General features: G+C 33.2%; 3 protein-coding genes across 5 annotated transcripts; all 3 read left to right on the top strand.

The window, feature by feature from the left end:
- Positions 1–572: 572 nt before the first annotated feature.
- LOC107915797 (ACT domain-containing protein ACR10) lies at positions 573–4,722 on the top strand. Its single transcript, XM_016844985.2, has 6 exons — positions 573–986; positions 1,423–1,644; positions 2,263–2,368; positions 3,233–3,569; positions 4,009–4,293; positions 4,401–4,722. The coding sequence occupies exons 1-6, from the start codon at positions 833–835 to the stop codon at positions 4,536–4,538; spliced, it is 1,242 nt and encodes a 413-aa protein (XP_016700474.1). The 5' UTR covers positions 573–832; the 3' UTR covers positions 4,539–4,722.
- A 3,740-nt stretch (positions 4,723–8,462) lies between these two features.
- On the top strand, positions 8,463–13,966 carry LOC107915796 (protein SEEDLING PLASTID DEVELOPMENT 1). 3 transcript variants are annotated; one of them, XM_041103492.1, is made up of 10 exons: positions 8,635–8,745; positions 8,811–9,810; positions 10,333–10,547; positions 10,932–11,082; positions 11,173–11,364; positions 11,636–11,798; positions 11,917–12,221; positions 12,522–12,698; positions 12,817–12,978; positions 13,535–13,966. In XM_041103492.1, exons 2-10 carry the CDS (start codon positions 9,352–9,354, stop codon positions 13,835–13,837), a joined length of 2,127 nt encoding a protein of 708 aa, XP_040959426.1. In that variant the 5' UTR covers positions 8,635–8,745; positions 8,811–9,351; the 3' UTR covers positions 13,838–13,966. The 3 variants fall into 3 exon arrangements, with proteins under 3 accessions (XP_016700473.2, XP_016700472.2, XP_040959426.1); XM_016844984.2 differs by having other exon boundaries at positions 8,463–9,810; positions 10,932–11,064; XM_016844983.2 differs by having other exon boundaries at positions 8,463–9,810.
- An 893-nt stretch (positions 13,967–14,859) lies between these two features.
- On the top strand, positions 14,860–19,353 carry LOC107915794 (glycine-rich RNA-binding protein RZ1C). Its single transcript, XM_016844981.2, has 4 exons — positions 14,860–14,989; positions 15,120–15,269; positions 18,410–18,900; positions 18,979–19,353. Exons 2-4 carry the CDS (start codon positions 15,159–15,161, stop codon positions 19,205–19,207), a joined length of 831 nt encoding a protein of 276 aa, XP_016700470.1. The 5' UTR covers positions 14,860–14,989; positions 15,120–15,158; the 3' UTR covers positions 19,208–19,353.
- The last annotated feature ends 7,320 nt before the right edge of the window (positions 19,354–26,673 follow it).

The following is a 26,673-nucleotide window of genomic DNA, read 5'->3' as shown; positions in this document are numbered from 1 at the left end:
TTTTTTTTTGACTTCATCCTTGTTTGCATTTTTTGTCAAATAATTATTTTTTAAAAAATATTTATAATTTTTAATTTTAAAACATAATTTTTTAAAATTTCAATTTCAAAAAAATTAATTAATTGCTAATATATTTTTGAACTTTTTTTGTCATCAACCTTTATTCTTTTTTTCAAATTGCTTTTTTCTTAACAGATTTGGTGAAAGTACAGTTAAAAAAGTTAATGGGATGATGTGGAATTTCATACTTGAAATATTTTTAATGAGATATAATTTATTACTTAGATAACCTAATAAAATAATTACATGTGGAAAATAATAAAATAAATAATTCATGAAGTTAAAAAATAAATCTTAATTTAAAGAAAATAAAAGTAATTATCTAAAAAAAGTTTCAAAATTAAAACTTATCTGTAAACAACAATATGCATTCATTTTGAAATCTTTTTTTACATTTGCTAAAAAATACAATTAGGACCATTTTGACAAAATATGTAAATTTTAGTCACCAAATTTCTCATTAAGCCTTCTTTAATAAATATTACCTCTGAAATTGGGCGAGAAATTGAAGATCACATGGAAAGAAACTGAGAAACAGAGGAAGAGAAAATAATAATAATAAATTTCCTTTTTGAATTTTTTATTCTCAGTTATGTCTTGTGTTTTGTTTCTCTCACTGCTATTGACGGAAACTTCAATCCATTTGCTTCAAAATTGAACAACAAAATAAATAAGGAAGCAAAAGAGAGACAAAGAGGGCGGGAAAGCCCAGTCTTTTGAAGCAAAAAACAGGGCAAAAGAACAGAGTGAAGAGAAAGGGAAAGGGAAAAATATGGGAATTTTGAGGGAAGATGTTGTAGTGATAAGTCCAGCAGAGAAAGCAGGGGATCCCACTGTGATATCGGTGAATTGCCCTGATAAGACTGGATTAGGCTGTGATTTGTGTAGGATTGTTTTGCACTTTGGGTTAAGCATTGCTAGAGGAGGTAAGCTTTTTCCACTCACCATTTCTATTAACATTTCTTTGGGTGTTTTTTTTTTTTTTGGAGTTGTGTTAACATTATAAATGATGGGTCATTGTGATTTTCTTAGCTTTTTTTATCTTATCTTTTTATTTTAATGGGATGTTATTTAGCTGATTGAATATCAATCCTTGGGGTTTTCTTGGCAACTTTTTTTGGGGATATGAACAATGAATCAAATTGGTTACTGCTTGTCTTGTTTTAATAATTTTTTAATCTTTAATTTATGTATAGCAAGCAAAAAATACTTGCTTGATCATAGTTCTTTATGATATGTACTTTTGAGTCTGTTATTATCCTCATCCTTTTTTAACTTTTAGATTTTGTTTGTGTTGATGCTACAAAGAATTTGGAGGTGTAAGTCAAGTACTGAATTTGTTTTTCCTTTTTTGTGGATAAGATTTCTCAACAGATGGAAAATGGTGCTACATAGTGCTTTGGGTGGATGGGAAAACAAACACAAGGTGGGATTTGCTTGAGAAAAGGCTATTGGAAGTTTGTCCTTCGTATTTTTCGACATCCGGGATAGACTATTACAGGCCTGTAAATCAGCAACCAAAGCAACTGGATGTATATCTTCTGAAGTTTTGGTGTTCTTGTGTTAGGAAAGGACTGTTACATGGTAATCTTTCTTTTCTTTTAAGTCTTTGATAATGGAAAAAAAATTCAATGTTAGGTTTAGCAAGTGGTTAGCCATCTCTTATTTGTTTTTTGAGGTATTTCAGGCATTGGATTTTGTTTTGCCTCATTGCTTAAACTTCGAAAGTGTGATCTTGTGAGCCACCTCTTTTGTTGCATGATTTCATTTATGCTGAAACTAAGAAAAGTTATTTGATTAAATTGAATCGGATAAGTTCGGTATTTGTTTATTAACTGGAAATATTATAACGAGAAGGAATTTGTTTTCTTTTTCTATTATTTTTGGTTTTTTCTTGCTTTTGGATTAAGATTGTAATGTTAACTTTTACTATTCTTTGAGATGTTAGAGAAGCCAAAATGCATGGGAAAATGAATGGAATTTAGAAATTGTCTTGTGAATAGAAATGAGAATCTTTCTTAAAGTACAAGTACTGTTGAATTTGAAAATCACTTTTCCTCTTTTAATTGCTTACAGTTACTGCTCCGTAACTGAGTGTAGTTGTTGATCATTGATATTCATTAAGAGCAATTTTATGTTTATGTTAAATTTGTATGTCCATATCTTTTGGTTGATATAAAATTTCCCATATTGTTTTTATAGACATAACTCTGGTCCTTTTTGACCTGGAGCTTACAATAAAGAGAGTGAAGGTATCCACTACTCCAGATGGAAAAGTGATGGACCTCTTTTTCATCACTGATACCAGGTTTGCTAGTGTTGAGAACTTCTTTAACTTGAAATTCATAGTGATCTTTTCCGATTTTCATCTATGCACAGTTGCTTGGTTCTTTTAGGCCTATTTAATTTTGTATTGGGTATTCAGATTCTTAAGGGTATGAATTTTTCATGGTGGTTTCTCCATAACCAGCGCCAGTGGGGGATAAAGTAGATCTGATTAGTGGCATGTACTTTAAGTGTGAAATAGGGGAAGGATGTTAATGTTAATGTTAATGTTAATGTTAATGTTCTACTTCTATAAACTCCAAAGTGGAGTGTACGGAATTTGTTTGGTGATGGTTATCTAATAAGAGACACATCAAGGCACCATATATGGTTTTGCCTCTTCATTATATCTATTATGAGGTTCTCATATCAGTTATCACTATTTTCCTAAGTTGTACTTGACCTTTTTTATTAAATTTAATAGAACTTCTCACATTTCATCATCTATGAACCTTAAATTGATGATTTTTCCAAGTGTAAAAAATGTGAAGTTTGATTATTTATTAGTACATTAAACGTCCGAACTAGAACTTTTTAAATAAAGCTTTTCTGTAATTAATCTGACATTGAGAGAGGAATTAGTTTATGGCATTGGAAGAGATATATAACCTCTTTGCATGGCACTTTGTGATGGAGAGAAAGTGTGTTTTAATATTAGGAAAGAAGAGAAGATATGTACAGAGTTTTGTACCATTACGTCAACTTCTTAGGGGCAGTCCATGTATTTATCGTTTCTGATATATATATATATATGTAGATGTATGCATGTATTGTATGTTTGTTGGCAGGCATGTATGTGTATGACATTTTTGTAACTTGGTTCTTCTCCCCCTTTTGATAATTTTAGGGAACTACTTCATACAAAAGAACGGCAAGGTGAAACAATTCTTCACTTCATAACTGCACTAGGTGATATATTGGAAAGTTGTGAGATTGAATCAGCTGGCGAGGAAATAACTGCATGTTCACAAGGAACATCGTTTCTTCCTTCTGCAATCACTGAAGACATGTTCAGTTTAGAGCTGCCTGCACGACATCCAGGTGGATTACTTGCTTCTGACCCAATATCAGTGACAGTTGACAACTCCCTTAGCCCCTCCCACACACTTATTCAAATCCTCTGCCAGGATCACAAAGGTCTAATATATGATAGCATGAGAACCCTAAAGGACTACAATATCCAGGTACATATAGTGAACTGCTAACTTATGTATTCGAAACGGTTCTCTATGTTGGTGTTTGTGATCCCATTTATGCGGTACTTTGAATTTATGTTACTCAGGCTTGGATGTTAGTGTTGGATACGGTATGTGTCTTGGGACAAGTATGTTTTTCCGCCCTTGTATTTGGAGGGTTTTTGGAGGTCATATCCTCATAGATATGTCAAAATATGTGTCGGGCTCCAGCATTTCATTGAATTTGCTTGCAATGGGTAAATCTAAAGAAAAAAACTATCAATTTTGATGCTTTAAAATTGCTTGGAAGTACCTTCAGGAAGTCTTGAATGTCCATAAAGAGTTGTTTCATAACTGTAAAAGGTTGCAAAACTATGCAGCTTGGCTTCTCTTCTTGATTGCTCAATTTCCTATATATGCTCCTTATAAAATTAACATTTTGTATCAGGTTTCGTACGGACGATTCTTTGCAAACCGAAGAGGTGGCTGTGAGTTGGACTTGTTCATAGTGCAAGCCGATGGCAAGAAAATCATAGACCGCAATAAGCAAAATGCGCTGTGCTCTCGTCTAAGAATGGAGCTTTTTCGTCCTCTTAGAGTAGCCGTGGTAAGCAGGGGACCTGATACTGAGCTACTAGTAGCAAACCCTGTTGAGTTGTCTGGCAGAGGCCGGCCTCTTGTTTTTCACGACATAACCCTTGCTCTCAAGAATCTCAACATCCAGATCTTTTCGGTATTACCTACATTATCCATTATTATCGTTTGTCATAACGCTCGTAAAACTGATTGTTGTCCTCCAATTTCTAACTGCAATTCGGTTTCTACATAAACTTTTGTCAGGTCGAGATAGGGAGACACATGATATGTGATCGAGAATGGGAAGTATATAGGATCCTACTCGACGAAGGAGATAGTCATCATGTTTCGAGGAATATGATCGAAGAGGGTGTTAGAAAATTGTTAATGGGATGGGAATAGTAGATTTAGATCACTTGAAAATCATGCTCAGAAGCCTAGAATTTCTTCCTAACTCAATGTACAGCACATCCTTTTTTCTATTCTGGTCCTTTTTAAGTCTTTGCTGAATGCTAGGTGCTAACAAGATACCAAACTGTAAAATTGTAAAGTTGCCTGCAAAGAAATGAACAAGTTTTTTCTTTTACCAAACTGTAAAATACAATAATATCAGTTAAAAATACATCTAAAAACCTAAACTTAAGCAATAAAATCAACTAAACCTAATCATAATCAATAAAATCAAGCATTCTTGTTGCTGAAAAGGAAAAAAAAAGTTGTAAACACATGCAGGTGCATTAAAATCTCTTACGGTCACATAGCAATGCTTACGAGGTTGAAGCATCCACAAGCTTGGGATTCAACACTCGATGGAGTTCTGTTCGACAACATGATATCGCTTGGGGTGGTTTTATCTTTTGGTCTTGATTGATGTTATAATCATATTTTGTTGGGATTAAATTTGGATCAAGTTTGGATTGAGTTTGAATTTTATTATTTTATTATTATTTTTCGTATTGTTAATTTTATTATTTATTTATTTATTTATCATCTATGTTATATTTAATTATTATTTATTAATTTATACTATTATTTAACTCTATGACTGAGTTGGTGTCATGAGTCAACTGGACACTAACTCGGTTAGGAAAATTTCGAAAATGTCTTTTCGTAATTAAAATAAGTTATATTATTCAAGGGTATTTTAGTATTTTTATTTTAAGGAAGAAAATGCATATGATGAGCTTTGAACTCATGCCAATTGCATTAAAAAAATCTTAAATTTACCACTCAACCAAAGCTTTATTTTGATAATAATATTATGATAAACAATTGTAGTGCATTTAATATTCTTAATTCGATGATTTACGCATTTAAATTTTAATTTACTCACAATTTAATCTTTTTTTCAATTTAATAAATATATTATATAATTATTTTCACCCACATCGTGGGTATGCCATAATCTTATTGATAATGTTGTCGATGGAGTTTATATCACAAGTTAAGTAATACCAACTCAAGAAAAATGACAATGCTATAATAAATAATTTGAGTGCATTTAATATTCTTAATAATGTATTTTACCTATTTAAATTTCCCTTTACTTACAATTTAAATTATTTTTCATTTTAATTTTGTTGAACTAGGTATCAGCAAGGGAGGAGATAATAAGGAGAAGGTGGTGAGGCATAGGAGGCGATTCGTCTAATCAGGTGAAAAATCAGAAAAGTATAAGGAGATGGAAAAAGGGTTAGTACGTTGAAGAAGATTGAGGGTGAGGAGTAGTAAGAGGGTCTAAGTTTGATCCTTAGTTCATCATTCTTTAGGGTATTCATAGGACAAGGGTCTCCCACCTAATAATGTCACGTTGTCGACAATTCTAGGATATGGTGAACATGTGGTCAACTAGGTGACAATGTCGTTAAGTTTAACATTGCTTTGATATTCTTCTTCCTGTGATAGTACGAGATAATTATGCTTCAGTAGTCCCTTTATGGCCCCACTTGAAGATAATAGTGTTCTTGCTAAGAGCAGGTAGTCTATCCAAGTGGCTACTCACACTATGGCTAGTCAGGTGGTAGGAGGTGGAGGGTTGTCCACAAGTTCTTCTCAAGTAGCTTCTAGTGATGCCATGTATCCAAGCTGAGCATGGATTTAACAATTGTCTCCCCCATTGAAAGGTAGGTTATAAAATAGCCTACCTTGAGACGATCTGTAATCTTTGTGAGGGGTAAAATAGTAGGTGGTATGATAATGACTGATTTGGAAGACTAAAAGTTGCTCATTATGTGTACTAAGTACGTGTTTGGAGATGAAGGATTGCCTTGAAGCTTTCAAAATATTTGCATTTAATGCAAAGCTAAACAATTATGCATGGCGAGTCAGAGTAATGATGAATAGCAACTCTTCATCCAACAGTGTCCGGGTTTCATTAGCTGTGACTTATTGAGGAGTACAAATGATGAAATGCACCGTCTTGAGAGAATCCTATATATTATCTTCTTCTTCGACCTTGTAATCATTTTTGTCGCTGTTGGTTTTCGAATTTTTCTTTCTAGTTTTCTACTGTTGTGTAGGTGGTCCTCAAGTGCTTCTGTTTTTGGGTTTCTTACTCTCTTGCTTGTTGTTTTCCTTGGTTTGGGGTTTTTCACTTAGGATTTCCAGGGTAACCCTCATTTTCTTGCCTTTTCTTATCTTTCTCTTCGTCGTTTTGACATTTATGGTTGAAACAAGCTATAAACCTATTATCGAACTTCCTAGAAGGGTAGTCGGAGATCGATGAGCTTAGTCAGAAGAAAACGAGCCTATGGTCAGTGCTTCCTATGAGTGCACCACTGAGATGGGGATGGGAAGGTTGTTGATGTGAAAGAGGCTTGTCACGAGGCACCACAAATATAAGTTTAGTATACTGGAAGGGTTTCATCCCCTTAGCGGAGTCTCCGGGCCCCATTGTACTTACTTGAATCTGGGATCCACATTCCTTTTCACCCCTTTGTCTGCGGCTTGATCAATCTCTAGGTGTGGCACTCGGATAGACCACCTTCTACCTCGCCACCCAGACCACCTGCTCTTGGTAGGAATGCTCTTATCTCCAAGTGAGACCACTAAATTATAACTACCTTATTACCTCAATAAGGAAAATGTCAAAGCAATGTCTTGCTTGATGACAACCATCTTATTGCGTGATGATCACTTTCTACCTTGCCACTTGGTCAACCACATGCTCAGAATTGTGGCATTATTAGGTGGGAGACCCTTCTCCTATAAATACTCTAAAGAGCAATGAATAAAGGATTAGACTTTAAACCCTCTTACTAGTCCTCAACCTCGGTCTTTTTCAGCATACTACCCCATTTTCTATCTCCTTGTACTTTTTTGGCTCTCCATCTTATTAGGTGAATCGACCTCCTATATACTATCACATTCTCCTCTTTATCTTCTTCTTTGTTGATATCTATTATCAATAAATTTCGTAAATATTATACATGTATTATGATTATTATTAGTTTCAAATATTATATTTTTATTATTTATTGTATTTTAATTAAGAGCCATTATAAAAAGGACAGGTTTGAAGGGGAATAGAAAAAGAAAAAAAAGGTAAAATTTTGTAGAAGGAAGATAAAATTAAAAATAAAAATTTTGAAGAAGGGAGATTAAAAATAAAAAAAAAAGGCACAAAAGAAGGTTACAAACAATTTTTTACCATAAGTTTTTTAAATTGTAATTGAAAAAGCATTCGGTTGCACTTTGTTTCAACTATTGTTCAAACATATAACTTGGTTGGTTGTACAATGATTTCGTTTTAACAAAGATTGGAATAGAATTAAAGGAACAAAATAAATGCAAAGTATAGCAAGGAGCAAAGTAAGGAGATAATTAACATGTAATATTTGTTAACGCAATTTTGATTTACTGATTCTACTTTGTGGAGCCCCGTTTAGTGAAAGGTTTTATTCAATAATCATCTGAATCACTTATTGGCTTAAGTCTAATCTATCATTACACAAAAATATAATTGTAGCCCCAACTCCAACCCCAATTATTACAAATGGATCTCCTAAATACCTCACAATGCAATAGAAAACCTCTCCAAATAATGCCTAAAAAAGTATCCATCAACAATGCAATACAAACAACCTATTTATAGGTCTTTTCAAGTGATCACCAACAATGTTCTGGTAAGCTTAAAAGATAAAGGATAAAGATAATATAAGTATCCACCAAAATTTAAACAAAATTTTAATTGCTACAAAAAAAAATTGTTCTAACATGAAATGAGACAAGGAAGTCTAAATTTCCAATTTTTATCTAAGGTGAAGTAAATTTTATTTTATAGTAAAATTAAGCACCAGGCCCTGAATGAGCAACCTTATTTGAAAAAGTTGAAATCATTGACTAAATTAGTTTATTGGTTTTGAAAGTATAACCCAATTAATTATTCAAGAGTGGCAATAAACAATACCATGCAGTCCATGCTAGAAATCTAATCAATTGAATGTGAAATTAAATTGACAATATTTAATTTCAAATTCAGCTACTTGTTGAGCAGGTTCAAGTATAAGTTTGGCGATGGTGTGGGTTCTTCAAACCTGGGTTACTCCTCAATTTGCATCCAGAGATTTGTGAGTGTGATGGCTCCGTACTCATCCCAAAGACTTTTCAGGTTGGTGTAGTTAAAACAACTTATTATTCCTTTTTTTATTGCGTGTTGACCATGTCCTCTTGTAGATCATCCCAACCCAAACTTTTTCTTCACCAATAAGGCATTATGGTGAAGAAAGATCGTCACTTTGCTTTACATGATCCTCACTTCCGTCATTTTGGTCTGAATCGCCGTCTTGGAATGGCTGTTCGACGTTCACACTATTTATGACCCACTAATTTGTAGGGCCGACAACTGAACGATGCCGTCTCTGATCTTCTTTGCACTTCATCTTCCTCCTTGCATCCTTTGCCTTCCTTGATATAGTTAAATGTAACCATCACTTAAATTTTACAGTCAGTCATCCATGTTTTATACTCTTTTACAATGTAATCCAAAAAATCCAAAAAATCCACCACGTGTCCTCTCAATCAACCTCCATAACTTCCATGGTCGCTAATGCCTGCCTTTCCTCTGTTGGGGTCCCACTTTCTCTCCAATCCCAGAGGAGATCCCTTCGAATCTTCTTCTTTCTCCTTGCTTCTCATATCTTCTTTCCTTTCCTTTCCCCTTCCTACAAAACCAAGACCAAACACAGAGAGAAAATAAAATTCATCGTAAAGGGAAATGAGAGCTTTGAATTCGAGATTTGTTCTTATTGACATCACCAACAACGCCGCTTCATGGCGCTACCGTCAGAGGCATTCCCACTTCATCACGTCCGCGCGCGGCGGAGCTCATCAAAGACCATATATGCCGCCTTTGAAGCAATCTCAACCCTCTGTTCTCCGAACCCCTCAGATCCGTAAACCCTCCGATCGAACTACGTCCTCCAATGGATCGTCGTTGGATTGCCCGAACCCAGCTTCGACTTCCCGGGTGGAGTCATGTACGGAGCTCGATTTGTTCCTCGAGATGTTGCCGTCGAGGATGAGGAGTGAGCTTAACGGGCATGAAGAGATTGGGGAGTTGATTGAGGTGGTTATGGATTTGGGGAGGGAACCTCTCGCTAGGTTTCCTTCGGGGGATTGGGTTATTTCGGAACAACCTGTTAAGCATGAAGATTTAAAGCATGCAACATCAAAGGTAATTTTAAGTGAATTACTAATGATCACGTTGAATTTTTTTTCTATAGGTTTTTAAGGATGATTGGTCAACCAATTAGATTAAGCTTTGGGTATGAATTTTTGTTTTATGTTTAACAAAGTTACAAAGATAATATTTTGGTAAAAATTTTGACTTTAAGTGATGCCTTTTCGTCAGAACTTTATAGTAGTATAGTATTGACCGGAGCCCCAGTGATCATTATTATGGAGTTTAGGGTTTTTCTAATATTATATTGCTAAAAGTGTTTTCTTTTTTATGGTGATAAAATGAACTTTAATAGAAAGCTAATATAATGCTATTAACAGGTATAAATCTAATCACTTTTTTTTTATATGATGAGTACAATGTCTGTTGTATGATGATAATGATTTATATTTTAATATTAATTGTATCTTTAATTGTTGAAAATGAGATTTTTGTGGGTGGATGAGTTCTTTCTGGAATGAATTTGCTTGTTTTTGGCAAATATTAAGTGAACTGAAATTACTGTTTTTGCTCTAGGTTGGTGACTTTTCAGATGACAACCGTTCGGGTATTAATAGATCTTTACATCGAATTAGTGCTATTAGAAACCGTAAATTGCAAATTATTGGCCTCACTTGCCGTGTGGGTCGAGCTGTGTCTGGAAGTGCTGAGATTATCCGTGACTTGATCGAAGGAGGAGGTTCCATCCTCGTCATAGGTCCTCCAGGAGTTGGTAAAACAACCTTAATCAGGTACTTACCTGCGTACTGTTTACAAATCACTGTACTGATTTGAAGTTTGAATGATGTCTATGTTGTTGCTCAATGTCCTTTTACTTCAAATAATTACTGTGTGATTTTCTCTTCAGCTTTTAAAAAGAAGATTAGTTTTAATTATGTGCTTCGTGTTGTAATTTGTTTAGATTAGATAACCCCTCTTTTGATACCTTTTATAATCTTAATGTTGCCTGATCTCACACCAATTTCACTGACTGACTATTTGAGTTTACTGAAATTTCTTGAAAGAACTTTATTGGGTTCAATCTGTTCAGATATCTCCGTGTAGGCATTTGACATAAAACTGTATTAGTTTTTTTGGTACAGTTGGCATATGACAATCTTTTTTTCTTTTTGCAGAGAAATAGCTAGAATGTTGGCAGATGAACACATGAAACGTGTTGTTATTGTAGATACATCAAATGAGATTGGCGGTGATGGAGATGTCCCCCATGAAGGAATAGGGCGTGCAAGGAGAATGCAAGTTCCGAATGTAAATATGCAGCATAATGTGTGTTTTTTTTTCTCATTGCAAAATGTCAAAGGACTTACTCTCGAGGTTGCAGTTTGCTAAATTGTCTTGGGTTCGATTACCTTGCAGGTTATGATTGAGGCAGTTGAGAACCATATGCCAGAAACCATCATAATCGATGAGATTGGTACAGAGCTCGAAGCATTAGCTGCCAGCACTATTGCTCAACGAGGAGTTCAGCTGGTTGGCACGGCCCATGGAATGACCATTGACAACATAATCAAGAACCCTTCTCTACAGATCCTTGTTGGTGGCATCGAGGTGCGAAGCAGCTTCTTTTATCTTACTTCATATCTCTTGTATGGGTTCAATACACTTGAAGTGGATTTTTTCATTTGGATATACCACTTAGGTTACTTACACTGTTGTTGTCTGAGTCTGTTCGTTTGATTTCATGTTGTTATGAAATTTATGGAACAAGTAAAAAGTTTCAAGTACAATTTATTTATATATAGATAAATTTTACCAAGCTATGCCAATTTTAGGGAAGGATTTACATGGGATTACAAGTCATTCTTTCGTTTGAAAACAGAGTGTAACTCTTGGTGATGAGGAAGCAAGGAAAAGAAAAGTGCAAAAGACTATTCTCGAAAGGAAGGGCCCATCGACTTTTACATGTGCTGTTGAGATGATATCTAGGACTGAATGTCGTGTTCATCATAGACTTGATGCAACGGTGGATGCTATACTGGCTGGTAGATTATATACATTACATATTTATTTAGAAACCTTCTTTTGGAATCTACATACTTGCGTATGATTTGAAGTGTTCTGTTAATAAGATGTTTAAGTAGAAACATTTCTGGTTGGCAGGGAAATCTCCTTTATTTGAAATCCGCCAGATGGAGCCTGAAGCTAATGTTCCTCTCAAGTCTACTGTAGTGCATAAAATTGATCATCTTGAAGAACCTGACATGCTTGTTAATGATGAAAAAGGTGCTGAAGTTGATTACGGCGAGGAAGATGAACAATCTGACTTGCTTTTTAATGAAGAAAAATTTGCTGAAGTTGATTTTAGTGATGAAGATGAAGATTATCTTCCTAAACCTAAAAGGAAACAGAGGTTTACTGGATCTGCAAGCAAAAGGACCTTACCAATATTTGTTTATACTTACAAGGTGAAGCACACAAATTTCATTTCCATCACCTTTATTTCATTATGTTTCCATTCATATAATAATTTGAGGCGATGCTGAGAAAAAGCAGGTCGGATTTCAAGACTAAGATATTGTTTTAGAACTTTTCCCCGAAAAGGAACATGATTCATATTATTATTGGACGATATTTAATAGATTATTGTGGGTGCATTTAATAAGCTTAGTGAATGTGGTGCCCTGCTTGCAATGCCCCTGAGGCTACCAGTTTCTTCGTGCATGGCATTGCTAATATAATTTTTGTTGGTTGGATGTATCCTTTAGATCCTAGAAGCTGATCTCTTACAAGTAGCAACAGTAATGGGACTTGAAGATGAAATAGACGTCACCGATGACATTGGGATGGCTGATGCAATATTAGCATCTGCATCTGAAATAAAGCAGAATCCGTGGATTCGTGGGGTAGCAAAGTTTCACAAGTTGCCAATGTTTGTTATTAAGGTATCTTCGTATCTATTTTCACAAAAAAATTGTGCTGACAAAACCAACTTCTTTCGTTAGTACTGGTGCTATATAAAATGGCTTAATCAATATAAAATTTTGTTTTCTTCGATTGCAGTCAAATACCATGGCACAAATGGTCAAAGCAGTGCGCATGATTCTCGAAAGGGAATCATATGCCTCAAGGTCAAGGCTTCTAGACAGAGATTCTTCTGATATTGAGATCGAAGATGATGCACCAAAACGAAAACCTACATTAGAAGAGATCGATGCCTTAGAGGTGCTAAATCTTTCCCTTGTTCTCTTTACTCGTAACAGTTCTGAAATTCTTCAGTTATTCTTGAAATCTTGTTGGTGAAGGTGAATAAATATTACAGCTCAGAAGCAATGCTTGCGGTTACCATTGATTAAGTGTTGATGTTCTTAGATGACCAGCTGAATAAGCTACTAAGTTCTCGGGTGAGGAAACAGAGGAACTGAAACCCACTTGAGTTTTGCCAGTTCTGCTCAATAGCTGTTCTCTTAAGCTTATATGAACCGTAGCATGCCCGGTAAAGAAACCTCCAGTGACCTCTGCATCTCTGTTTTCTCAAGAACCCTAACCTCGACCTGACTGCTCAGAAACAGCTTATTCAACTTATCATCGAAGAACATCAACAATAAGCTTTACTTCTAGGCTAAATAGTACTGTTGCAACTTCCTAATTCCAGAATATAATTAAACGCTGCTCTTATCATGTTTAATCAAATCATTTCTGCTCAAACATCATTGAACGAACTGCGATCCACAAGTAACAAAGCTCTTGTTAACCGACAGCTCTCTTTGTTTTCTTGTAGGAGGTTCGTCTGGCGATCGAGTATATCGTCATTCCCGGTGGTGAACCAGTGGAGCTTCTCCCGAGATGTTCCGAAATAATTGCCCGTCAACTTGAGCTTGTCAAAAGCTATCAGTTGGATGCAGAGAACTCAGGTACTGAGCTTAACCCAAGGTTGCAAATTCTTCCTCATAGATTGAACAAAAAGGTATCATCAAAATCCCAGAAAACTACATCAAATTTACGAAACGAAACCGGCTCAAAGCCCCTAACTGATAGCTGTGGAGGAACAAGTGTTACTAGGCTTCCCTTCCTGCCTGAATAACATGATTTCAATCATATGAATCATTGATTGATACAATGCTCAAATTCCTGTACAGTTTATTTGTAGGTTATGTATCTCACGATGTAATTATTTTACATTATAAAATGTGAAATTGTATTATAATTTTAATGCCATTTATTATCATTTCTTTCTCAATGAAAGGCATTCCTTTTACACAAGGATAAAAATTGGGAGTGAAGGTCAAACCGATGACGCAACCGATATAAACCGTCGTCCGATCCGGTTGGTTGTATCGGCTTGTTCAATTAAAGAAGATTATATATTAAATAGGAGATAAATGCAATAAATAATTAATAAAAATTTTGGTGTGAATTTTAATATAAAATTGAAGAGGTTAAATGTTATAATAATTTAAATATTGCAGAAATTATCAAATAAATTTAAAAATATATTTTTACAATTTAATCCAATATAACCAAATCAATGCTTCGACTTTTAATTTTTCGGTCATATTTGATCTTTTTGGGATAATACCTAGAATTATTCATAATTCTTCTTCAACCTGAAAACAATTTGTTTCAACGCACTCAAACTCATGTTCTCCTGCATTGACAACAATGTCCATACTGATCGAGTTAAAACTAAAATTGAAAATTAGGATTGTAATTTTGGTTCCACAACGATATTTCTTTATTTTCTATGAACATATATATTTATTAAAATAAGAAGAAAGACTGAAAGTGACAAATAGAAAGATTAACTAAAAATCTATTAAAATAATAAAATAAAAATATTCAAGGGATATTGAAGTAATAAAAATACATTTTAGTATCACTAGAAATTTAATTTTATTATTATGAAAATTAATTTTTAAAAATTTAAAAAATAATAAATTTATTCTCAAAACATATTTTTAGTAGATATTTAAGAAATTTAAAAGATAATTAAAAGTTATGAATTTTTTTTTATGTGGCAAAATTTTCTTTCAATTATTAATAGGCCAATCCAGAATATAAAGGCCCAATCTTTCGCTTACAAGTATTGTACCATAAGGCCCATTTTCCCCAAGGTACAACAACCGATCAGCTTAAAATTTTTCACGTGTCTCTAGAAATTATCTAGGGTTTCTCTCTCATAAAAATACCAAAAAGAAAAAAAAAATCACTCAGCCCCGGAGCCAAGAGAAAAGAGGTAAACAACAAAAATTAATTTTTTTTCCCTTCTTTTTTCTTTTCCTGGAAAAGTTAGGAATTTTCTCAGGACACATATAAAGATTTTAGCTTTTTAACTTGTTTTGGGTTTTATTTTCTCTCATCTGCAGGTTTTTGAAGAAGAAAGAAAGAAAATTATATGTGAAAGTATGGCGGGGAAAGAAGAGAATCGAATATTTGTGGGAGGTTTGTCATGGGATGTCACTGAACGACAGCTTGAGCATGCGTTTAGTCCATTTGGCAAAATCCTTGAATCTCAGGTTACCCTTTTTTTTTTTGTGCTTCAAATAATAAACTGTTTTTTTATTATTGGGTTTTCCCCTTTTCATGTTATGTTCGGTTCAGTGGTGGATCTTGACATTGAGTTTTTAGGTTGCCAATATATATCTGACTATATATACTATAATATTATTTATGCTTTCTTTATTCTTTTCTAGTATATATGTTTAGGCCATAGAAAGCAAAAGAGATACTTATTTAGTTAACTAAATAAAAACAGGCTAGTGAATGGGAAAAAGGGTTGTTGATTTGCCTTCAACTTGGTTGAATATTGTATGCTTTAAGCAAGTGTTTTTTTTTTTTGGGTTATATTTACTTTGTTTTGAATGTGTTCACTAGCACTGGATTTAAAGAAAAAAAAAGATTGGGTCAAATTATTGATAAGGGAACCTTATGTTAAGACCTTATTGACATTATTCAACAATATTTTGTAATTTTAATGTTCTTTTTCTGGAAGGTGGTTGTCATGTTAAATTCTCTATGGCTCTTTATGCATGCACTGGTACTAGTCTCTTATCTATATTTTAGAACGTCATTGCTAACAGAGACTGCTTTTATATATCAATAGTAGAATTTGTTTTACAAGCATATATGATATTAGGCTTATAAATAATTTGTTCAGTTTGCTTTTGTTTCTCTTTTCTTCATCAAATTAATTTTTCTTGTTTCTTTTCTTGTTGAAATGCTGTAAAAATATTTTGACATGCTGTGGATGGGTTTTTTAAGAAGTGCTTTTGGTCAGGGTGACTGCATCAAGTTGAAGTGCAAAGTCATCTCTGTACATAATGTTCAAGCAGAAAGTATTTATTTAAGGGGTATGATTAATGAAGGGAGCTGAAGTTAAAACTGATTATTTTAAACTATGTTGTGGATAAACAGTTTTGCTTGGATTAAAGGGTCCATGCATGAAGGCACAAGCCATGAGTTTTTTTGCATTATTTGTGAAATTTACTTTTGATGAGCCTGAAATGACTGTCTAAAGAAATATGGATTGTTTCTTAAGTGGCTGTTTGTGGTAAGCATCACACGGAAGCTTTTGTGAAGTCAGTGCCAGAAAGTTTTATGGCAATACCATTGTTTTCTTTCTCATGGACAACAAATGAGTAATGATTTGTGTCATTTTTCCTTCCAAGAGGACCAGAGTTTTGTCAAGATGTCTTTTGCTTTGCTAGGGTATGTGGAAGCATTTCTAGACCTTTCTTAGTTGTCAAGTCCTTGTGGAGCTTTACATTGCTGTACAATTCTCTCGTTCATAACCTCTTTTGTTTGGAGTGTGCTTGTGTGGTGCCACATTTGTCTCTACACTTTAGCGTACAGTTTTCCAGGCCATTATGTTCCAAATGATGGCAAGGAGCAGCTTTGTATCCTCATGCGTGATTATGTTTTTTTCTTTCCTGAGGCCAGAGATACATGGTTTTGAATGGGATTGACAGCAATGTATCTGCTGATGTGGTTTGCCAATGGTGGAAGATCCAGTTTTTGGCCTTATTTCGAGATTTCTTTTTTGATTTTCTTTGAATACCTCAATTGATTCTGAATAGAAACGTTCAGTACCAGATTAGTTGTGTGCCTGTTTTCCGTTGGACTATTGATGCAGTTGTGTAAATTTTCCTGTCATCTAATATTCTAAACTAGTCTGAAAGTGAGGTCGCATCAGTTTGCAGACTTGGTCCTTGGGTGTTCGTATATCAAGTTCAAATGTCATTCTTTCATGCTTCTATCACCATTCAGCCAAAATTTAGCAAGCCCCAAGTTGTTCTTTTTCTCATGTCTGTGATGAAAATCCTTAGGAACTTGAAATTGTTGTTCTTTTTACTGGGACTGCGTCTGTACGGCAGATAATAGAGCACTCGGAGCACTATGTTTTGATACACATAGCATTATATTGACTGTATTATCTCCCTCAGCTTTACGACGAGAGCCTGTTCGAAGTTATCCACTTGTTTTTACCCAGAATGCTGAAACTATAGGATATTGGACTCACTACTTGTGGCAGTTAGCTGAACCAGCTTTTAACTACTAAACCGATGCACATGGACATGAGAAATACATTATTTTAGTATATATTATATCCACAATTTCTAACTTCACCAGGATATGAATTTCTTTGAACTTCATGGTGACTGGAGCAGTTATTCTCTTGATTTTGATAAGTTCTGGTAGTGTGATCATGCATCATTGATTCTTTTGGCATTTCTGCTGACTGAATTAGCCAATCCCTAGAAGCAGCTAGTTCTGGGCATGATTCCCCACTCGAAGAAACTTGTGGTGAGGCTTGTCTTTTATAGCTTGCAGACAAACCCATTGATATGGAAAATGCTTTTGGCTTGGCAAGGATTGATTTTAGCCCAACGTGGAAACCGTAGTGTTCTATTGTTTGTTAACACTTACTGAGGGTAATGTAAGTTTATAAAGAGGAACAGAGAAACAGAAAAACAGAAAGAAAACCATTTGTTTGACTATATGGAGCTAATAACTTATGCATGAACTCGAATGTTGGATCACATGGGAAATGAGTTCAGGTCAGAGTTCTATTTTATCAGATGAGAAAAAGGGAAATTTTGCAGCATCTTCTGTTCTGTTTTAAGAATCTTTGCAAACATATCAATGCATTACCAACTATAACAAGGAGAAAGTAAGTTATGCTTCATTGTTTTTTCTCCCTTACTATTTGTACAAATTGTGCAGACCATGATTTTGAAGTCCCTTTATTTCATTTCCATAGATGAAAGTTGATATATTTTATGAATTTTACGATTTTCCCTGTAATGCCATGCTCCTTTCAACATCTTTCTTTTTATAATAAAATTGAACTATTTGGTGATATCATTAATTGAGGCACAGTAGTTCAGAGGCAATTGTCTAGAGTGATATTTTTCAAATTTATTAAATGTCTCAAGCTGCATGGCATGAATTCACCACGTACACTTAATCTTTTCTGCAGGGAAATTTATATATGTTTTATTCTATACTTAAGTCTACAAATGATGCGTGTTATTGATTTGTTTCCTCTATATGATAAAATGCTAATGCTTGCTATATAAATATATTTAGTAGTAGTCGGTACTTGCTTTACATTTTCTTTGTTTTTGGCATGAGATTTTTTTGTCTATGGTTGTAGATCATGTTGGAAAGAGATACCGGGCGTCCACGTGGATTTGGATTTATCACATTTGCTGATCGCCGGTCCATGGATGAAGCTATCAGGGAGATGCATGGACGGGAGCTGGGGGAGCGCACCATTTCAGTGAATAAGGCTCAACCCAAGATGGGTGAAGATCTTGATCACGGTTATAGAGGAGGTTACTCATCAAGTGGCAGGGGTCGCTATGCAGGTGGAGACAGGCCTGTAGCACAGGATGAATGCTTCAAATGTGGGCGTTTTGGGCACTGGGCCCGAGATTGCCCTTCAGCTGGTGGTGGCCGAGGTGGGAGTGGCGGCATGTTCTCTTCAAGGTCAAGATATGGTGGGGCTGATGATCGTGGTGATCGCTTCAGAGATCGTGATCGATACATAGATGACCGTTATGATGGTGGACGCTATGGAGATAGAGACCGTTTTGACAGTAGAGATGATAGATATGGAAGCCGTGATCGATATATTAGTGACAGGTATTAGGTTTTCTGCACATGCTCAACTTCATCCATTGTATCATATCTTCAATTCTATTACTTCTGTAAACAATGCAGGTATCCACCTACTGGAGATCGATTTGGTGATCGTTATGCTGGTTCTGATCGTTTTCCTCAAAATGGTTTTGGCAAAGAGAGAGGGTATCGAGATGTTGCTCCAAGAGGTAATGATAGGTATGGAGCGGGAGGGCCAGCGCGAAATGATGGAAGAAGCTACCGGAACAGGACTGGCCCTTATGATCGTCCGGGCATGGGAGGTCGCCCGTCTTCATTTGACCGCTATTAACAATTGTTACGATGGCTCAACCTTTAGGTTAAAACAGTATGCTTAGGTACTTTGTTTATCTATCTATCTATCTATCTATCAACTGGAATTTCTATGAGTGGTAGAATTTGACAAATTAAATTAGAGAATCTGTTCCTTTTGTTTTATCTTATTTATTGCTAGATGAATGTGTTCTGAGTTGCCTTTTAAGTTTTATCTACAATCTTTATCTGCTAATATACAAAATAAAAGCCTTTAAACGTTTAAACAAAATAGTTAAATAAGCACATAGCCTAAATCTTTTATCCATAAAAATCCTTAATTTTTATACGGTTTAATATATTATTCCATGCTTGAGTTTGACATTTTTAATTATGGTACGAGTTATTTTTCGGTTTAATCTAGTATTTGTATTTTGGTACTAAAAAATAATAGTGGTAGTTTTTTAGTGTTTAATCTAGATTTTAAAATTAATTTGATGAAAATTAATTGTAAATATTATTAGGTTTGAATAATTCATGATTTTGTTTATAGAATAAATTTAATGTTGATTCTGAATTATTTAATTGTGTTTAATTTGTTAAATAAAGTCTAATGAATGTGAATTGATTTAGATTTTAAGGTTGATTTGATGAATGTTAATTACTAATGTTATAAGCTAATTATGATTTTTTTTATCAAAATAAATTCTAAAATTTGAATTAAATATTAAAAAATTACAAAGTTATCTTTAGTATCAAAATATATAACATTTGTCAAATACATTTATAAAATAAATATCATTGAAAGCTTGCGGTTGTATGTGGAGGTGTCCATAGGCTGGGTCAGGTTTAGGTCGGGCTCAAAAAAATTTGGCCCGCGTCCTAGGCCTGGTCTCAGCCCGGCCCGAAATATGGGTTTGAAATTTTATCCAAGCCCAGCCCGAAAAAAAATTCCTATGCTCGGCCCGGTCTATTTTTTAATAAACACCAAAAATTTATTTTAAAAATAAAAAAATAAAAAAGTATTTTAAAATTAAAAAAATATAAAATATATATTTATTATATTCGGGTTGAGCTGGGCCCAGGCTAAAAAAGTGGTGCTCGAGCCCAGCCAGTTTTCCAAACGGGCCTAGTTTTTTTGTCCAAGCCCATATTTTGAGCTTATATTTTTACTCGAACTCTCTCATATTTCGGGCGGGCCGTCGGGCAGGGCCAGGCCACCCGGTCCATGAACACATCTAGTTGTATGGTGGGACTCCATTTTCCCTAAACTATAATGATTTATTTAGGTTTTCAATTTTACGAAAAAAGTCATTATGCCTTCTAATAATGAGTATGGATGTAATCTTATTAACTTTTACGAACAAAAAAAATTAATAAATACTTTTTTTAATAGAAATAATATATACTTTATATCAACATTTTGAAAAAGTAAAAAGAATTTTCAGAATAGCAATGTGGGAGCTAAAATTGTTGATAATAAAGGGAGGCATATATTTTTATAAATTATACATGTTAAAAGAAGACATGTCAAGTCTATTTTTAGTAAGGTATTTTTAATTTTGTGATAATCTTGATTACTAAAATTTAGGGAAAATAAAATAAGTTAAATACTTAATGTGTATTAGACGTGTAAGGCCCAATTTTAGCCACGGACCCAAAACTAAATAAAATGAAACCAAATAAAAATAATAATAAAATCCATTTACAAAAGAGGCCCAAATAGCCCAAAATACAAAAACCCTAAGCAGCCCGTTGGCCTACAACCTAAACTCATTCTCAAAAACCCAAGCTCCCATGTGCGCCGCTCCTCCTTGGGCACACCGCCCGAGCCTCGTCCCGAGGCCTGACCCTCTCTGTCGATGTTTCACCAAAGTAGCAAAGGGATCTGCCCCTCCATTGCCGTTGACTCCACCACCTGCAAGAAAAGAGAAAGAAAAGGACCGTGAAAGCAGAGAAAGAAACAACAAGAAAAAGCAACAACAGTAAACAACAGAAGCAAAGAGGATTTTTCTTTAATCTTTCTTCTTCTTTCTTTAGGCTATAAAGCCAGATATGTTGTAAAAATAAATGGGGGGTTACAAAAAACAAAAATAAAAAATAAAAATAAAAAATAAATGGGGAGTCGCTCCGTTTTCTCATCGTCGGAGGCGCATTCTCCAGTGACGGAACCGACTGTAGGGGAGCCTAACGCCCTTTTCCCCTTTGTTTTTTGGTTGTTTTGAGGTCAGATCCAGGTTTAGGAGGTCGGGATCTATAAGGGAACACTTTTTTATTCTCGCCAGCGCCGCCGTGCACGGGGGCCGGGCCGATGGCCACTGCCCAGACCCTAGACCGGAGAGGGGGAGGGCCTTGAGAGAACTTCTGCAGTTTTTTAGTGAGGGGGAAAGAAATGAAAAAAATAAAAAAAATAAATTGGGCTTAAATATCCCCATAAAACGACGTCGTTTTGCTACTAGGGTTCAGGTGTCAAAATGACGCCGTTTTGGCCCTAACCCGCGCGTCGACCCGATCCAACCCAGGGGATCCGCGTGTTTTTATTAATGGTCTATTTCATAAATAGTCCTTCCGATTTTAAATAGTTCTGCAATCAAGTATTTGTTAAAAATTTATATAATAATTAAATAAGATTTTGTTTAAAATCATAATATCTTGTATTCAAATGGTGAAATTTTATTGATGTTATGAAAAAATATTTTAAAAAAGAAGAAGCAAAAGTACCTTCATAATATTGTAATTTATTTTATAAAATTAATAGGTTTTTAATTATTTTCAATTGAATTGGTACAAAATTAATTCATGACATTAATTTAGTCTAAATTTTAAATTATTTGATATTTTGTTTATATAAATAAGAGGTTAAAAAACTGTAAATCTTAAAAAAAATAGTAAAAGTAATAATAAAAAAGTAAAATATAATTAACTTTTTATTAATAAATGGATAAATAGAATTGAGGGGAAGAAAAAGACACAGTGACTCAAGGGTCGCTTGCTGACTGCAATTTGCAGTGCATGAAGGGGTTAGGGGTGTGCTTGACTTTCCCTTAATCAGTGTTGAATTTAGCAAGTGTTGCCTCCCCAAGACAAAGACTCTTGGGGGGTGTTGTCTGACTTTTAAGTTAAGACTTTAATTTTAGGATAAATTGTCAAAATAATCACTTTTGTTTATCTTAGGTTATATTTTAGTCATTTATGTTTGAAATGTTACATTTTAGTCACGTTATGTTAAAGTGTTGTAACATTTTAGTCACTGAGCCGTTAATTGCTATTAATAGTGTAACGGTAAGTTGACATGGCACGTTAAATTATAATTTCAAATAAAAATTTTAAGTTAATTTGTAACACCCCAAACCCGGTCTAAACGTTATGACCGAATCTGGCGATGTCACATTGTAACACCCCTTTCCCGTATTCGACGTCGGAATAGGGTACGAGGCATTACTAGAAGACATACATTTGCATACGTATTAAACCGAGCTACAAAATTTCATTCGAATTAAAACTTTTAAATTATTAACGTGCTTTTATAATTTTTTACAACACATCCTCGAAATATTATATTCATAACAAATAGGGCCTACGAGACCCGATATTTACTCATGTAATTCAAAGCTTCATTTCCATTTCATTCAATTCACAATTTCTCATGTTCACAATTCAAATCAATTTCTCAATCCAATATATATATTTCAATCATCTAAGAATATAATTCAAGTTACACGAACTTACTAGGCTAAATTGTAGAAATACCAAATTTTAGGGACATTTTGGTAATTTTTTATTTTCCTCGAATTTTCACCCAATCTTGATATAAATTAATATTTCATTCAATTTATTAATTTAAATAATAAAACAATTCATTTCATGCAATTTGGTCACTTTTTGACATCTTTACCAATTTACCCTTAAAATATTACTTTTATTCAATTTAGTTCTTGAACCTAAAACATGCAAATTGGCCATTTTTAATGAGAACTCATGCTAGTTGAAATCATTTATTTTCCTCCTCCTCCTCTCCATTCCACATCCTTAATGTATAATATGCTTATATGTAACATTATCTATAATTCCACCATTTATTTATATATTAATTCAAAGCTGTCCACTTGAGTTATAGTCACTAAATTATTTATATCTTGAGCTACGGAACTCCAAATTAATATCCGATAAATTCCTATGAAACTAGACTCACATATCTTCTTACCATAATATTTTAAGAATTTTTGGTTAAGCCAATAAGTACATTTTATTCTTTAAAGATTCCCCTGTTTCACTATTTGACAGTTCTGACCCCTCTTTACTAAAAATTAATTATCTCTTTGTACAAAATTTTGATGATGTTTCTGTTTGTTTCTATTGAAAATAGACTCATTCAGGATTTTAAACATATAAATTTAAGCCTCTAATCATTTTTATTAAATTTTTTATGATTTTCAAAAGTCAGAACAGGGGAACCCAAATTCATTCTGACCTTGTCTCACAAAATTTATTATATCTCATGATTTGTAATTCCACTACTTACACTGTTTCTTCTATGAGAAACTAGACTCAGTAAGATTTAATTAAATATTTTTTTCATCCTCTAATTTCATTTCCACAATTTATGGTGATTTTTCAAATTTAACCTACTGCTGCTGTCCAAAACTGTTTTAGTGCAAAATGTTGATTACTAGGTGTATAACTCCCTTATTCCCTTTCTCTATAATATTTCCCATCACTTTCACTTATTTCTCTTCACTAATATATCAAGAACTTAAGACCTTATATAAGAAAACTCTACTATAACATTATTTCCATGCTTTTTCAATAATATCAAACTTAAAAATATATTGAAATCTTGATGTTCTTACCTTGTGCTATTGATTTCAATCTTTAACTTGATTTTCTCTCTCCTCCAGCTTCTATTTCTTGAATCTAACTTGATATTCTAGCTCCCCATTGTCTCCTTATCAATTTTCTCTCTTGGTGGCTATGAAAATTTCTTTGTTTTCTAAGTGAAAATGGTGAATTTTTGGTGGGAGGACCAAATTGTAAAGAAAGGAAAACTTCTTTCTTTTCCTCTCTTCTCACGTTGGTTGCATGGAAAAGATGATAATTTTTTCATCATCTTTCCTCCCTTTTATATTAATCATTTAATAATAAAATAATACTAAAAATCTTAATAAAATATTAATTAAATAACATTTACCTATTTAATTAATTAAAAATATCACAAACATCATCATTACCTTCTAAAATTCTCTCTCTCTATTTGACCATTTTTCCCTTTATAATCTTTTGAAATTCCATCCTTGAGTCATCACTTAATTTGGAAAAATTGCAATTTAGTCCCTCAAAATTCTTCACCTTTTCAATTTGGTCCTAATTCATCCATTTTCCTTAGTTTCTAGATTATTTCACTCTTAAAATATTTACACTATTGGCCCTTCAACTTTTTTGTATTTACACTTTAACCCCTCAAATTTTGAGTATTTACTCTTGGGCAACAAAACTTTTCTCACTTTTGCAATTTAATCCTTTCTTAAATTAATATGTCATAATATACTTCCCAATGTTGACATACTCAATATTATCCTTTTTATCACTTTATTTTCTTATTTTACTGTATCAAGGATATTATCTTACTTTCTTACTATAGTAATTTTCAGAGTATTACATAATTTATATAATTGGTCCCCATATTTTTTCGTTTTAAGCAATTTAATTTTTTTCTTTTGTGTTCTTTTAACTTTTTATTTTTTTCTTTATTTTTCATTCTCTTTTCCTTCTTTCTTTGTTTTTCTCCCTTCTCCATCTCTTTTAATGTAGTTTTTCTATGTTTTCCATTTGTTAAAACTAAAGGAGAAGATGAAAAGGAAAATAAAGAAATAAAAAGAAAAGATTAAATTGTTCAAAAAAATAAAAGTATAGGGACTAGTTTTACAAATAGAAAACATAGGAAAACTATGTTAAAAGAGATGGAGAAGGGAGGAAAACAAAGAGAGAAGCAGAAGAGAATGGAAAAAAAAAAGAAAATTAAAAGAACATAAAAGAGAAAAAATATAAATTACTCAAAACGAAAAATTATGTGGACTAATTGTATAATTTAACCTAAAATTTTTGTTTGAAATGATGATTTAATGTGCCACACGTCAACTTACCATTACATTGTTAACAACAATTAACGGCTCAATAACTAAAATATTACAACACATTAACGTAAGTGACTAAAATATAACTTGAAATAAACAAAAGTGACTATTTTAATAGTTTACCCTTAATTTTGTTTTCTAAAATAGCACTATTATTATTATTATTATTATTATTATTATTATTATTATTTGACAGCTCATGTAATGTAATGTAATGTAACGATCTTTTGTGTTCATACTATTTTATACATTAAGATATTAAAAATAATTTTTATAATTAAGTTAAATAAAATAAAATATATTAAATATTAGTATTTCCTTTTTCACCATATAATGAATATGCAATTCATATATGCACAATCTTCTCTCGTCTTATATATCTTACTTCTCCAATTCCGAACTTTTAAACTTTGGAAAACTCGAAGTGTTATTATATTTTTTAGATTTAATAAGATAAGTGTTTGATATGAATATACGCGTTTTTGTTAAGATGGTTTTGATTTTTTAAGCAAAAGTCCATAGAATGCCGTTTATTGAAGAGGTGTTTGTTGGCTATTAATGAACCAGACGTTCCTAACTTCTTTTTGCGATGTTGAAATCCGAATGATTTTACCTTACCTCATATTCAAATGTATATGATAATACATAAATTAGATATGTATACTCAAAAAATATTGAATGACAGAGATGTTTTCTTTGTATTTACGTAGAATATTCAATAAAATCCATTTATTCTTAGGGACAAAGAAAATAATGATAGCACAAGATGCCGTTGAAACAATGGCATTGACCTAAAATCTCATTTCACTAAATCCCACATTTCTATTTAACAATTTGCTCATCTACTTCACTTAATTGGAATCATCTGAAAAGTTGATCATACACTAATTTCTTAACATATGAGATAACACCCACCTTACTAAAAACTATTAAAAAATAAAAATAAAAATATTTATTTATAGGTTTAGTTTCAATATGCACATGAATAAAATTAGATTTGAGCTAGCTGTTGTTTTAAGTTAGGTTCATTAGAATACTGGGTTATTTTATTTCAAATCTTTGAATAATTTTTTGCTTCATCTCCAATTTGACAGCTAATCCAAAATAAAGCATCTCAAGAATGTAAGACCTACCCATTAATATGAAAGCAAAAATATCCATTATTTAATCTCCTTATATATATATATAAATTTACTTCAATGCTTCATCAACCCAATTTCAGAATCTTTACATTTATATAATTAATATAATAATTATATATATAGTTTCTTCCCTAAACAATCTGCATGCTTTTTAAGGGTTTTTTTTAATAAAAAAAATAAAAGAACCCATATTCTACTTCATCTAATAATACATATAAAAAGAATGGTGATCC

This window comes from Gossypium hirsutum, chromosome D10 (genome assembly GCF_007990345.1).
Source record: "Gossypium hirsutum isolate 1008001.06 chromosome D10, Gossypium_hirsutum_v2.1, whole genome shotgun sequence".
Classification (NCBI taxonomy): domain Eukaryota; kingdom Viridiplantae; phylum Streptophyta; class Magnoliopsida; order Malvales; family Malvaceae; genus Gossypium; species Gossypium hirsutum.
This window is presented reverse-complemented; position numbering and strand designations above follow the sequence as displayed.